General features: G+C 40.0%; 1 protein-coding gene across 1 annotated transcript in view; it reads right to left on the reverse strand.

Moving 5' to 3' along the window:
• Positions 1-637: 637 nt before the first annotated feature.
• The window catches only part of LOC132173928 (uncharacterized), an 18059-nt gene continuing 5241 nt past the window's right edge, over positions 638-13455 (reverse strand). The window contains exons 2-6 of the mRNA XM_059585609.1: positions 8015-8155; positions 6106-7867; positions 5494-5774; positions 2253-3112; positions 638-2166 (exon numbers count right to left, since the gene is read on the reverse strand). Coding sequence (XP_059441592.1) covers positions 981-2166; positions 2253-3112; positions 5494-5774; positions 6106-7867; positions 8015-8155 — 4230 coding nt within the window. The 3' untranslated portion in view covers positions 638-980. The remainder of the gene's footprint in view (positions 2167-2252; positions 3113-5493; positions 5775-6105; positions 7868-8014; positions 8156-13455) is intronic.

Genomic DNA, 13455 nt, shown 5'->3' on the forward strand with positions numbered 1-13455 from the left:
TTTGATGTATCTTATGTTTTCCAGACTCATGTTATTCTCCAGCATTTCAAATTCAACTTTCAAGTCAATTACTTTGTAATTAGTAAAAACTTTATTGAATTTAAATTTAAAGTTCATTATCATGTCTTCAATTTCAATATCTAATTTATATTTTCATGAAAACATATTTACTTTACATGTTTTCATGTTTAACTTGCTTACATGTACATGTCAATGATGTAACAATCCAACGTGGTATGTGTTTGACGTAAGCGTGCAGACTACATAATTTGGACACACGTCGCTTGATTTATCGAAAGTAAACTATTGGAACCCGAAGGAGTTTTTTTTTTTTTTTTTTTGTTCTGGGTCGGTTCAATGAGTTGAATAGAAGAAGTAACTTTTGCTACGTACAAGTATAAAATCCTAATAAATATGTATAGTAGCTTTCCAGGGTTATACTTTGGAACTACATTTTCCCTTCATTTTTCAAACTCCTGCCTTTTCTTTCTTTTCTTTTTTCCCTCCTGGTTATACATAACTCACAATTCAAGCCAATAAAATCTTTGGTTTATGCCTGCAAGAGCAGATCTACCAAAACTACCTACAGGTTGACATCACTTAAACCTGGGGTTATTAATTTCACTCAGACAACAAATGAACAATCAGTATCAACATATATACAGGAAAAAATATATAATAAGAGCTGTATACATATAAGTATGCACTTGCAGTTTGGGAAAATAAATGGAAGGATAACCCAAAAATGATATTTACATTGTGTAGATTAGAGAATGAAAAACTTGTATCGGTAGTTTCAGGAAAAAGGAAGAAAAGGCCCTTTCACTATTGCCCAACAATGAACAAAAGGAGCTGCACTGAAACATTCGACAAAATTTGGATTCGTTTTATCTATTGAAAATTGTTTCATACCTAAATCCTGGAGCAGCAGCAGTCACTGCCATCAAAGAGCAATATCCCACGCTGTCAAAAAAATCAAATCAATCAAAAGGCTGCTTGGTCATTACCATCAACTCTATAAGAGAACAGAGGCACAAAGCCTCAAATTTGCAGTGAAAAGAAACATCTTTGTCAGGATCTACATTAACCAGTACACCATCTCTGAAAAGAAATTTTGAATCAAGCCCTAGTTCATTATCCGGGTAGGTATTTGCTTTTGCAGTTACACTTTCGCTTCCGGAGTGACAACTACATTCCGCCGGCACGAGAACACCATCTCCTGAACTTTTGCAATGGCATTTTCTCATTTCTGGACATTCAACACACTTTCTGTCTTTCAGTTTCCCATCAAATGAATTGCTGAAATCTTCAGTGACACAATTTTTTTTAACTACCGAAAGAAGATCCACAGATAATGATGCAACAACATCATGGACATCCTCTACTGTCCAATGGCTCCTGTTCAATCCCCATTCATGAACAAGGATTTTCTGGGTCAAACTGTGGATGTTATATAGGCATCCAGGACAACATTGATAGAAACAAACCGCACTCTCCGTAGAAATACTGGTGTTGCTTGAAGAGAAATTGTTCTCTACAGGGTAATCATCAGCATCAGGCTTGCCAGCATTGGTTGTAACACCGGTATTTGTTGGCAGGCTATTAACCTGGTTGCAGACTTCCCTGGAGCCAGATAATTTAACACTGCCCAATTCACTAGAACTACCAAGACCGTTCGCAGAACTGATAACAGATTCTGTGGATGTAAATCCATTAGAACGTTTTGAGGACCTAGAGTTGCCACCCACAGCATGATTTTCACTACCTTCCACCAACCCACAAGGTCCAGATTTCATCCCATTCTGCTCATTCAAAATTTTACCCACCAATTGGCTAGCATCAGCAGAATTATGAGGTTTACCCGTGGTAGAATCGCCCAAGTGGACAATTTTCTGTTGAGAACCTTCCTCAGAAATAGCAACTCTATTCTCAGAGTAGCTTAAATCACTATTTCCTTTGTTCAAGTCAACACATTCAATGTTTTCAGCAGCAATTTCTTGAGGGCTTCCCTCCAGCACTTCAGGCACATGGCAGCTATTGCCACAAACATTTGGCCTCCATTCCTCACTTTGAACTTGATTATCCACAACAGTGTTCTGATTATCTGGAGATTCCTTACTAGTTGGCTTTGGGTTTGCCGTTATTGTTGGAGTATCCAGCTCTAAACTGAAAATGGAAAGAATTTGTATTAGATAACAATTCAAAAAGTGAATATAATTATACAAGCATGTTAATGGCAATACCAATAGTACCTCTGCAGTGAGTATGCCCAGCTGTTAACCATATCTTCCAGATGAGCTACTTGTGACAAAAGACGGACATATTGATATTGATCTTTTCCAGCTTGAACTTTTTCGTTGATCTGTCCAACTAGGACCTCAAGAACCTTGCGTACCTCAAGGGAGACTTCCCTAACAGATGTGTAGGCACCTCTGTATGCCAATAAACCAACAGCAATGAGGCCAGTAACTAATCCAGATTTTTCTTTGCTTCTAATGTTGTTGGAGCTACAAGCAACAGCTACCTTTTCTAATGAGTTATTAGGACGAATGATGCAAGAATTGAATGGCCAGCCCTTCCAAGGTCCACTTATGTCAGCAGAAGGACCTTCTTTCAGTTTTGATGTGACCCAACAAAGTTCAGCAAAATGAGGATATAGTAGAATTTGATAGCCAAATGAAGATATTGCTAACAGCAAGCTTGATTTCCCCTTCACAGTTCTATTGCTGGGTGGTTGTGGAAATTTTATAGAAGGTCCATCAGGACATTGTGTTTCACCCTTGTGTATACTGGCTAATCCAGGATCTGATCTCTTATTTATCGTATCTGTATAACCTTCATTGGAATCACAAGTAATGTATTCCTTGCATGAACTGGCATGGATGTGAGACTTTTTATGAATCAACTGAACAAGCTGTCGAACAATATCCTTTGATAACTCTGCTGCTGACAGATTGATCACCATATCATGATTGAAATTGCCATCAATCTGCACAGAGAACCTAGGGACTGTGTGCTCTGAACGAGTTGACTGACTGCAATTTGATAGGTCACTCTTAAAGAACTGTCTTATTTTATGTGGAAGTTCTGTATATGGAACTTCAGAAGTAGCCTGTGGGCAAATTAAAACATTATGAGAATATATCTACTCTGTGAGAAGAAAAATGGACTGCATCATGCAGCATAAGTAATTGCACCAGCATGAATGACCTTATGATGTAATAGAACTGAGCAAAATGCAATGCCAGACACTTTGATTCTTGTAAGTCAACATTTATAGCAGAAAGAACCAACCACACCCAACAGGAAGAAAAAAAAAGTTCTTCAGTTTCAAATGTTGCATTGGCTCCTCTAGTTGACCACAATGTCGTCAAAGGAGAAAGGTGACCTCAAGGCACCGAGTTCTTATATCGCCTAAGGTGTGATGGGCTAAAAAGGTGTTTGTGGGAGTGAAGTATGGCGTCAATTTTTAAACATAGTTAGTATACAAATTATTAAATAAAATGATAGCCTACAGTAATAAAGTCCAACCAATTTAATTGTTTTCTCAAAACTGATATTTACTATGACTTAATAAATGCTTTACAGAATGAAATAAGATAAGATTGGGTATTTGTTACATTTTCCTTCCTTTTTTTTTTTTTTCAAAAACAATTAGGGTGTTAGGAGATTTTGATTAGGGGTGGGCAAATTAACCGTTACCGTTTAACCGGCCGTCTACCGGCTTCGACCGAACCGATATAAACCGTAGCCGATATGCCGATATCCTTATCGGTTAAAAAAAGTATACCGGAATTCGGTCCGGTCCGGTCCGGTAAGCGGTTCTTATCGGTTAACCGGTTAACCGATAAGAAACCGGATTTTTTTTTTTTTTTTTTTTTTTTTTTTTAAGTCCTAGTCCCAAAACGGCGCCGTTTAGTCTTTTAGAGAGGTTTCCAAATTCCCACAAGTGACATAGGTTTCCGAATTTGTGTAATGGTGTTGCCCATGACTTATTTTCCTTTTGCTAAGTGACTTTAATTAGTTAATACTTTGTTTATTATTCATTAATGAATTTTATTTTAATTTGGGTTTGGGTAGGTTTGATGTTTTTTTTTTAAGTAATGGCATTTGATGAGATTTCTTTGCCTTTGGTAAAAGCATTTTTCATTAACTAGTTTTGCTAGTCTAATTAGCATTCATTATGTTAATTAGTCCATTTGCTTTGAAAAAATGTATTTTATAATATTAAAAAAAAAAAAAAAAAGTTGAAGTGGATCAATATAAAAAAATTTCAATTTTTAGCCCAAAAAACAAATATTTGGGTCCCAACAAAAAGTATTTGGTCCATAAAACAACTCATTTTTAATAAATTATTTTAGCCCAACAAAAAGTATTTGGGCTCTCAAAAGTCAAAAAAACTCATTTTTGGTTTTTGGCCCAACAAAATAAATCAATATAAAGCTCTCGGTTAAATCGGTTAACCGGTTTAACCGGACCGTTTAACCGTGTACCGTTTTAACCGAAATTATCGGTTAAAATTCTTATTGGTTCGGTATCGGTTAATAAACCGTTTAACCGAAAATTATCGGTTAATAACCGATAAGGTCCTTAACCGGACCGTTTTGACCGATACCCAGGCCTAATTTTGATTGAAATAGAGGAGTTTTTAAACAAACAGAAAACAAAATAACTTTCTAAGCTAAAAACTCAATTTCAATTTGATCAAAGTTAAAACAAAATCTGAGACAATTAATAAGTTATATATGTTATACAGAGTAAAATGAAGAAAAATTGGACAATGAAATACTTGTTGAGAAAAATACCATTTAAAAGTAAAAAAGAAGAAGAAAACAGAAATAAAAAATCCCTATAGAGAGAGAGAGAGAGAGAGAAAGAGAAAGCGGGGGACATACTGTCATAACAAAAAGAGCAGAACAAGAGAAGAAGGGTTTCAGTCCTTGATTTTGTCTTTCAGCAGACTTAACTTAAAGGAACCCATCTAACTCTTCATTGGTGTTGGTATCCAACTGCCTTTTTATTATTATTTAAACAAAGAAATTAGCCATGTGGACAAATTTGTCTTTCTATTGAACTGTAAACACATCCTTTCTTTCAGGGACTATTTTGTCCATCTATAAGCTATGGTGAACTTAGAGCCGTGCTTGGACTTTATACAAGACGCTCGCACAAGTGCGAAAGGCAAGCACCTTGTTATAGGCACCTCGCCATGAGGCTCTTTCATGGCACCTCACCTCGCCCAAATGCCTATGTGAGCTCAGTTCGCCTTGACAACACTAGCTGAACGTTAAGGTGCCAAACTTTAATCACCAAAACATGTGGTTTTAAGGCTTTAAAGTGGTTATCCAAAAATAATGGGACATAATTTTGAAAAATTCAAACAACATAACACTAAAATCAGACAATGGAAAGAATAAAAGCCCTGTAAATTGAACACAAGCATACCAGCTCTGGAAATATTTGGGGGAAGAGAGGGGAAGGAAGCATTCATACCAGAATCATCAAAGATGTAGACAAGCGTATAGATTCCACCTGCTCAATAAATGAGCTCCATGCATGTGAAGCACTTTGGCCAGCACAATGGAGCTCAGTCATCTCTGCTGATTTGAATTGCTGTTTAGGAGACTTATCAACAACCTGATGTGTGAAATCAGGAAATTGATGATGCTTTGAAAAGGAATCACTCTCCTCAGTATCTTGACATATTTTCTCCACAGCCCACAAATCAATTCTTGGCATGAATACTACGCATGACACCACACTAGCACATTTCACTGCAAAGGACAGAGATAATTATGGGGACATTTTCAATGAATCAAATATATTCATGCAGGTACTTATATCCATCAAGTTATGGATAGAAATCATGTTTGATCTCAAAAAGTAATTAAGAAAAAAATGAATACAAAAAGAGTATCCTATATCCATTTATATATAAAAATTAAAAAAATAATACATGCCCACTAAGAGGGCATGGAAAAAGAATATGCTGAGGCGCACAGAAGAGGAGCTGGAAAGCACATGGAACTCATCTTTGCTCAGTAGTATGCACCGTCTATCACCACAACACACGCTAAAACACAAGATAAAGAGAGGGAAACATACTTAATAATCGTGTTATCCCTTGCAACACATCTCCATGTCCTTCTTGTGAAACTGTAGCCAAATCGATCTTTTGAATTTCAACATTCCCAACAAAGCAGTGAAGAAGGCAAGAAGCAAGGTGCCTCTGGCCGGATCTGGGACTTCCAGCAATCAATATCCGGAATCCTGCTTTGTTTGTTGATGAAATTGATATGTTTCGGAACAAACTTGTCCCAGTTCCACCATGATGTTTTATGGAAGGTTCAAACCTTACAATGTTAGCATCAGTACTATCATTAAAAGCATCAGAACCAGCAATGTCAGCATCTCCAACTAAAATCCGTGAATATGAAAGCTTTCTCTCTATCTCCTTTGCAATATCAGCTTCTTTAAGAAAATCATCAAGATGAGACCACCAACGATCAGTAGGCATATTCTTCTTCTCTAAAGCAGAAACCATTACACTTTTAATCATTGCTGCAGCCATAGAAATAGGAGGTGGTAATCCTAGGCGTTCATCAAGGTAAAGGGAAACAAGCAAAGTGCAAAATGATTGCAGCAGACAAGGAATAAGATGTCTGGGGAGAGGAGCCGATACTATATCACTAGCGGCAATTCCTGCTTCTCTACGAGAGCATGGAGGTGGAGCAGATAATAGGGCCTCTAGCCAATCCCTCTCCTCCACTGCAAAGGCAGGAAGAGGAGGGCGCTTATGACCAGAAGCTTTCTCCCCAGCAGCAGATAAAATTTGTTGCAAAGGGAAATTCCTCTTCAAAGCAGTGATGGCTGCTTGAGTACAGAGAGCCTGCAGATCAGCACCAGCAAAGCCTACAGTTCTTTTTGCAATCCACTTGAGCAAAGACCCAGTAATTGGTTTCGGCCACCTTTGCGTGTGTAGCGACAAAATGGCAGCTCTGTCCTCAACTGATGGCAGCGGAAAATAAATCTCCCTATCGAATCTCCCAGGTCGCCTTAATGCTGGATCAACAGCATCTGGACGATTTGTCGCACCTATAACTATGACTGAACCTCGAGACTTCAAACCATCCAATAAAGCAAGCAATGTTGACACAACTGAACTATGTGTCTGATCTTGCTGCCTTGTACGGCAAGGTGCCAACCCATCTATCTCATCAAAGAATATTATAGAAGGTTGACATCTTTCAGCAACCTGAAACAAGAGTCTAAGCTGGCGCTCAGCATCACCTACATATTTTCCTAAGCAATCTGCACCTTTGCGAGCAAAATATGCTATCCGTTTATCACCACGAGCACATGCACCTATCAATGCCCGAACAACTAGAGTTTTACCTGTTCCAGGATACCCATGCAAAAGAACGCCTCTAGGAGGCGTAAGCCCCAGATTATTAAAGAACTCAGGATATAGCAAAGGTAATATGACAACTTCTTTCATGCATCGTATGACATCTTGAAGCCCAGCAACAGAATCCCAACCCTGAAATAATTTTCCACTCTCTGAGTCTGAGCCTCCAATGTACACAGGTGCGATTCTTAACAAGTCTCGGTGAAGCCTCTTGCTCTCACGTTTCAAAAACTCTTCATCCTCACCACAGTTCTCCAACCATTTCTCTTCTGCTTCAATGTCCTTTCGCCAAACATCATTTGAAAGCTTCCTTATTTCCAACTTCATTTTCCTAGCTTTCAATTTCTTTATCTGTGTTAAATATTGATTACCTTGAGGTTGGAAAAAATGCCGATGATCTGTGCAGGCAATAAGAAATTTTCGATGATCAAAGATGCAACCATTCGCTCGTGCACAAGGCTGCAAAAATTAGATAAGAAAAAAAAAAAAATCTTATAAAGGTTGGTAGAACATTAGATGGATACCTTGTCCACAAATACAGAAGGAAAAAAAGTGCAAAAAAAAAAATGATAAACTTCATTCCAAGACAGAAAGCAAATAACAAACCAAGTGGTATGTTTTTGGACACCGATCAACACGACATCCAATAGTGGCTCCTGGCCTCCCACAGCGGGTGCACTTTAAAGCCCTTCCTCTGCAAAGTGCAGCTCTTACATTTTTCAAACATCCCAAACCAGCAAAATAAACCTGCAAACACAAATCACAAGGCATGAGCATTTATTGTAACATGATAGTAGACCAATCTGCAAAATAAATTATGTTAACTTCATGTAGCAAATCTATTAAGCCGATAAAAATTTATGGGAGAGAGAGTGAGAGAGAAGTCATGTAAAAGAAGCTCCCTCCGTCCCTAACTAATGGTCCAAGTTTCCATTTTGGGATCTCCCTAAACTACTGTCCATGTCAAAAATTCAAAAGATAACTTATGCTCTTAATCCCACCACCCTTCACAAAAAGTAAATATTTACATTTTAGAAATAAATCATTTTTTTCAAATTAGAAACAAACTGTTGGACAAAATTGAAAAGGAGAAAAAAAAAAAAGGTGAAGTACTTTTAATAATCTCATTAAATATTTTCCCTCTCAAGAGGGATAATAAATTTGCGATGAAGTGAGTAGAAGTTGTTGACAATTAAGTGAAGACAGAGTGTTGCTTATGTCATACAAGTCTATTTCATCATGGGCCAAGACAAGAGATGGTATAATCTTAACCCATGATAATCCGGTAAGCATACAGCAAGCCAAATTATTGAGATCACCAAGAACAGAGAACTAAATAACTCAAGACTGGAGTTGTTGCTGAATAGCAATTACCTTCATCAGCATCAGTAAGATCATACCTTCGTATAAAGAATAAAAGCCAAAGAAACTAATAATGGAATGAAATTACAGGCTAGGACCCATACAAATCCAGTTTCAGAAGAAAATAGGAAAAACAAACCTATTTAGATGGAGAAGTATGCTTGGCCTAGAAGTAATGAACTAGATCCACATAACTGTGTAAATCAACGGTCAGAATCACATGTATCTTGATGGTCCCTCCCATCACTTCCTAGAATATAACACTGCGGTACATCCCTTATCTAACTGTACATGTACTAGGGAATATACTATATAAAACTCAAAATTAAAAGCTTAACACTCCGGACTTCAAACCAACTAGTTTGGCTGGGCTTGATGTGTTGTGCAGAAGGGAATGGTCTGTCAGGTTCGGAATTGGTGCTATGCACTAGGGAGGAACCCTAAGTTTGTGAGCCTTTGAGTTGTCGACCCCCTAGTGTGCTTGCCAAACTTGAGTGTTCAGGGACAACAGCTTCAAGTTGGGTCCTGCAGAAGGTGAAGGACATACACCATTTTGTTGGTCTACCATTTGTGGGGTTCGAAAGGGAACTAATGGTGTTGTTTACAGCCATTGAAGCGAGTCATAACCAGGAAGGATGGGCTTCCAACTCCAAATCAGCCATCAGAAGTAAAAGAGAATCAAATAGATTGTCCTGCTCCATCAATTATGATTCTACGGGTGGCAGTTCAGGCCGAAGCAAAGTGAAGGGGAGGGGTATCTCTATATGTCCATGAAGCCTAAATTGTTATCATAGAATGTCAGAGGGTTAAACGAGAGGGAAAAGCACCTTAGAGAGTTAAAAATTTGCTCAGAGATTGGAAGGTAGATGTTGGAGACTAAACTGGAGCTTATGTCTTGTACTATTATGCGTAGTATTTGGGGCTGCAATCGTGTAGATTAGTGCTGTTTAGATTCAAGGGGGATTTCCGGTGGTATATTGCTCATGTGGGATAGAAGGGTGGTGGAGAAAATCGAAGAGTGTGTGGGTGAGTTTTCGGTTGCTATTTCTTTCAGAAATGTCAAAGATCAATTTTATTGGGCTTCGCAGGTGTTTACAACCCTAATACCAATTGTGATAGAAGTTTTTAATGGGATGAATTGAATGGTTTGTTAAGTTGGTGGGACCCTAGTGCATTTTGGGGGCAGCCGCCGCCCCGGGGGGGGGGTTTGTGGGCTGGGGGGAATTTCAATGTCCCTCATTTCCTAGCGAGAGATCGAGTGAAGCCTGTTTTTGTCCAGCTATGCTGGAGTTTTCAGATTTCATTTTGGAGAAGGGGATCATGGACATTCCTCTTGTGGGTGGCTCTTTTATATGGTCTAGCAACAGGAACCCTCCCTCTCTAGAATTGATAGATTCCTTGCTTTCCCATGTTGGGAAGCCCAGTTCCCTGTTTTGTCCCAAAATAGGCTGCTTAGACTGTGCTTGGATCATTTCCCTATTCTTCTTGATTTCTAAGGCCTTCTTGGAGTCAAAAGGTATTTTAAGTTCAAAAACATACGGTTAAAATCATAGACTTTTGTAGATAGGGTAAACAGTGGTGGACCTATTACCACTTTCAGGGTTCTCCGAGCTACATTATGGCTGGCGAACTTAAGGTTTTGAAATTTTAAGAGTTAGGAATGAAGAGCTGTTCGGCAACGTAGGGAGAGAAAAGCTTCTTTTGGATGATTTAGGCTTTGGAAGAAGAAGAGGAGAAAACGAGGAAGGCTACAATGATTAATGATTTGGAAAGGACAACTCTTTTGGAGGAGGTGAGTTGGAGGCAAAAATCGAAGACATTGTGGTTAAGAGAGCATGACAAGTGCACAAAGTTCTTTTTTCAAGCGACCAATTCAAATAGAAAGAACTATTTCATTGAGCCATTGGTAGTTAATGGTAAAAAAAATTTTAAATCAGAGAACACACTAAGTAGTTCTACGATAGCTTGTTTACAGAGTGGTTCAGTTAACGGCCTAGGTTAGCTGGCCTTACTTGATACTTCGGATCCCATTGAGGGAGAGGGGGTCATTTGGTTGGAGAGGCATTTCGAGGAAGATGAGGTCTTTGAGGTAATGAAAGCCCTTAACTGTGACAAGGCTCAGGCGGGCCTTAACAGTTTTACTATGGGTTTTTTCCAAGCTTTTTGTGGGGTTCTCAAAGTAGAAATCATGAATATTTTCCATGATTTTCATGCTAGAGATATGTTTCAAAAAAAACCTCAATGCCACCCTCATTTCTCTTATACCGAAGAAATCAGAGGCCCTTGACATTATGGATTTTTGACCTATTAGTTTAGTTGATCGAGTCTACAAAATTCTAGCTAAAGTTGAAAATGATAGCGGATAAGATTGTTTACAAGCCTCATAACCCTTTCATCAAGGAAAGGCAGATTCTATACTCTCTTCTCATTGCTAACGAGTGTCTGGACAATAGGATTACATCTAAGGAACCAGGTGTGCTGTGCAAGTGAGTTTTTTTTCTTTTTATAAGTAATCGAGATATCATTAAAAGTGTAGAGCGCACCCAGGTACACAAGTATACAAAAAAAACACCTAGCTAAAAGGAGAAAAAATAGCAAGAAATTAATTAAAACTACAATTGCAGTAGTTCAAAGATAAAGAGTATTGAAGAAAAAAGCCTTAAACTTCTCCAACATCTTCTCACGGTCCTCAAACTCCTATAATTTCTTTCCCTCCAAAGATACCACAAAAGACAAGAGAGCACCAACTTCCACATAGTAGCAATCCAAGTGCTACCAACAAGCAAACAATTTGACAACTCATCTAGGCATAGCCCAAGACAGCTCAAAATGACTGAGAAAAACATTTCATATTGTACAAGCAACCACACAATGGAAAAGAAGATTGTCCACAGACTCCTCATTCCTCTTATACATTCAACACTTATCGACCACAATGACATGTTGCTTCCTAAAATTATCCATGGAAAGGATATTTACTAAAGCCACCAACCAAGCAAAAAAAGCCACCCTCAAAAGAGCCTTAGTCCGCCAAATACTCTTCCAAGGGAAAAAAATGCCATCATCACAATAAGGACACTACATAAAGATCTAACATCGAACAACCTTCTGAGAGTCCTACGGGTTGAGAGCTGAGAGGTGTGTCGGCGCGTGAGGGCGCGTGCAAGGTGTTTGGTGTTAGCTTTCAGATTGTGTCATGGCTGAAACGAAGAGGTGGCTGGTGGAATCCAAGGAGTTTGAGGTTCTGATCAAGGAAGGGGCTTCAGGAGTGAGGATTTTTGAGAGAAGCTTGAGAATTAAAAGGTCCATCTTTCTTAAAAAGGATGAACTAGCATGGATGGTGAGAATAATGGGTGATCTGGTGGCAGTGGATAGTTCTGAAGTTTTCTGGGATCAATCCAGAGCTGGATACCCCAGAATTATTGCCCAGAAGTGTTCTAATAGACATGGCTATTTCCTGACAGTGGAGGAATTCGATGGAAGAAGAAGATGCGGCTCGATCATCATCCCTGAAGGTCGTCGTGGTTTTGGGTGGGATCGCTTCGTTAAAGAATTGCAAGTAGCTAATTCTGCACTGCGTGATCTTCGAGGAATCAGTGAACGTAGAGAGGTTAGGGGAGATAAGGGAGAAAAGGAGGCGAAGAAACAGATTAGCTACGCGGAGGTAGTGCGAGTGTCGACGAAGGCAACCCAGAAAGATTGTGAAGGCTGGCAAGAACCAGGTCGGCGAAGATATATCAACAAGACCTTAGGTCCGAAGAAGTTCCAAGGCCCAACGATGGCTCAGGGAGTTCCGGGAGGGTTTCCAAAGGAATCTGTGATGGTTCCGATGAAGTCGGCCTGGCCGGCGAAAGATGCTCGAGGTCCGGCAAAGCCTCGCGTGAACAATACGCTATCTGGAGGCTGCGTGGAGTTGATGCGAAGAGGTCCGGCGAGTGGGTCAGCAAGGTCGGCAGCGCAGACTGTGCAGTTGTCAGTATCTGATAGCGTAAAGGGAAGGGAAGGGATGGGGTACCATGCTGGGCAGACCTACGCTGAGCTAGGCTTTGAGCTCCTCAACGTGAAGGAGACGTTGAGAAATCTGAAGAGAGAATGTGACGTGGGAATGTACAAGATTGACAGGGTGATTAATCAGATGAAGTGTAGTGGGCTTGGGCCAGGAAAGGAGGTAGCCGTAGGGAAGGGAAAGGCTGTATGGAAAGAGAAGGAGGAAACTGGGCCGGGAGGAAAACCAAAGAAGACCAACAGCAGGATGAAGTTGAAGAAGAAGGTGATGTTTAAGCCAAGAGGTGTCGTGGGCTCTGGTGTGGGCTGCAGTCGTAGCCCATCTCAAATTCATTCTCAAGTTGGGCTGGTGATGCCGGAGGCCTCTGGGAAAGTCGCGACTGCTGCGCGAGTCATCACACCTTCACCGGCATGCTCGTTGCTTGCCGGCAGAGAGCAAAAAGGGGAAGGAGGGGTTGGGTCGGCGGCGGAAAGGACTCCCAGGTTGTTTGTCGGCACCTCCGATGAGAAGTCAGCTCAAAAAAGCCCCGCATGCCCGGCAGAGGAGTCTCAGCCCGCTGGTAACGGATTAGCTCTTCTGACCTATAGGAGGAGAAAGGCCGGGATGCAGAGAAGGGACGAAACATGGAGGGGTTCACTAGAAGCCTCGACGTCGACGTCTGGGCAGTCGAAAGGGCTAC

This window comes from Corylus avellana, chromosome ca3 (assembly GCF_901000735.1).
Source record: "Corylus avellana chromosome ca3, CavTom2PMs-1.0".
In the NCBI taxonomy this organism is placed as follows: Eukaryota; Viridiplantae; Streptophyta; class Magnoliopsida; order Fagales; family Betulaceae; genus Corylus; species Corylus avellana.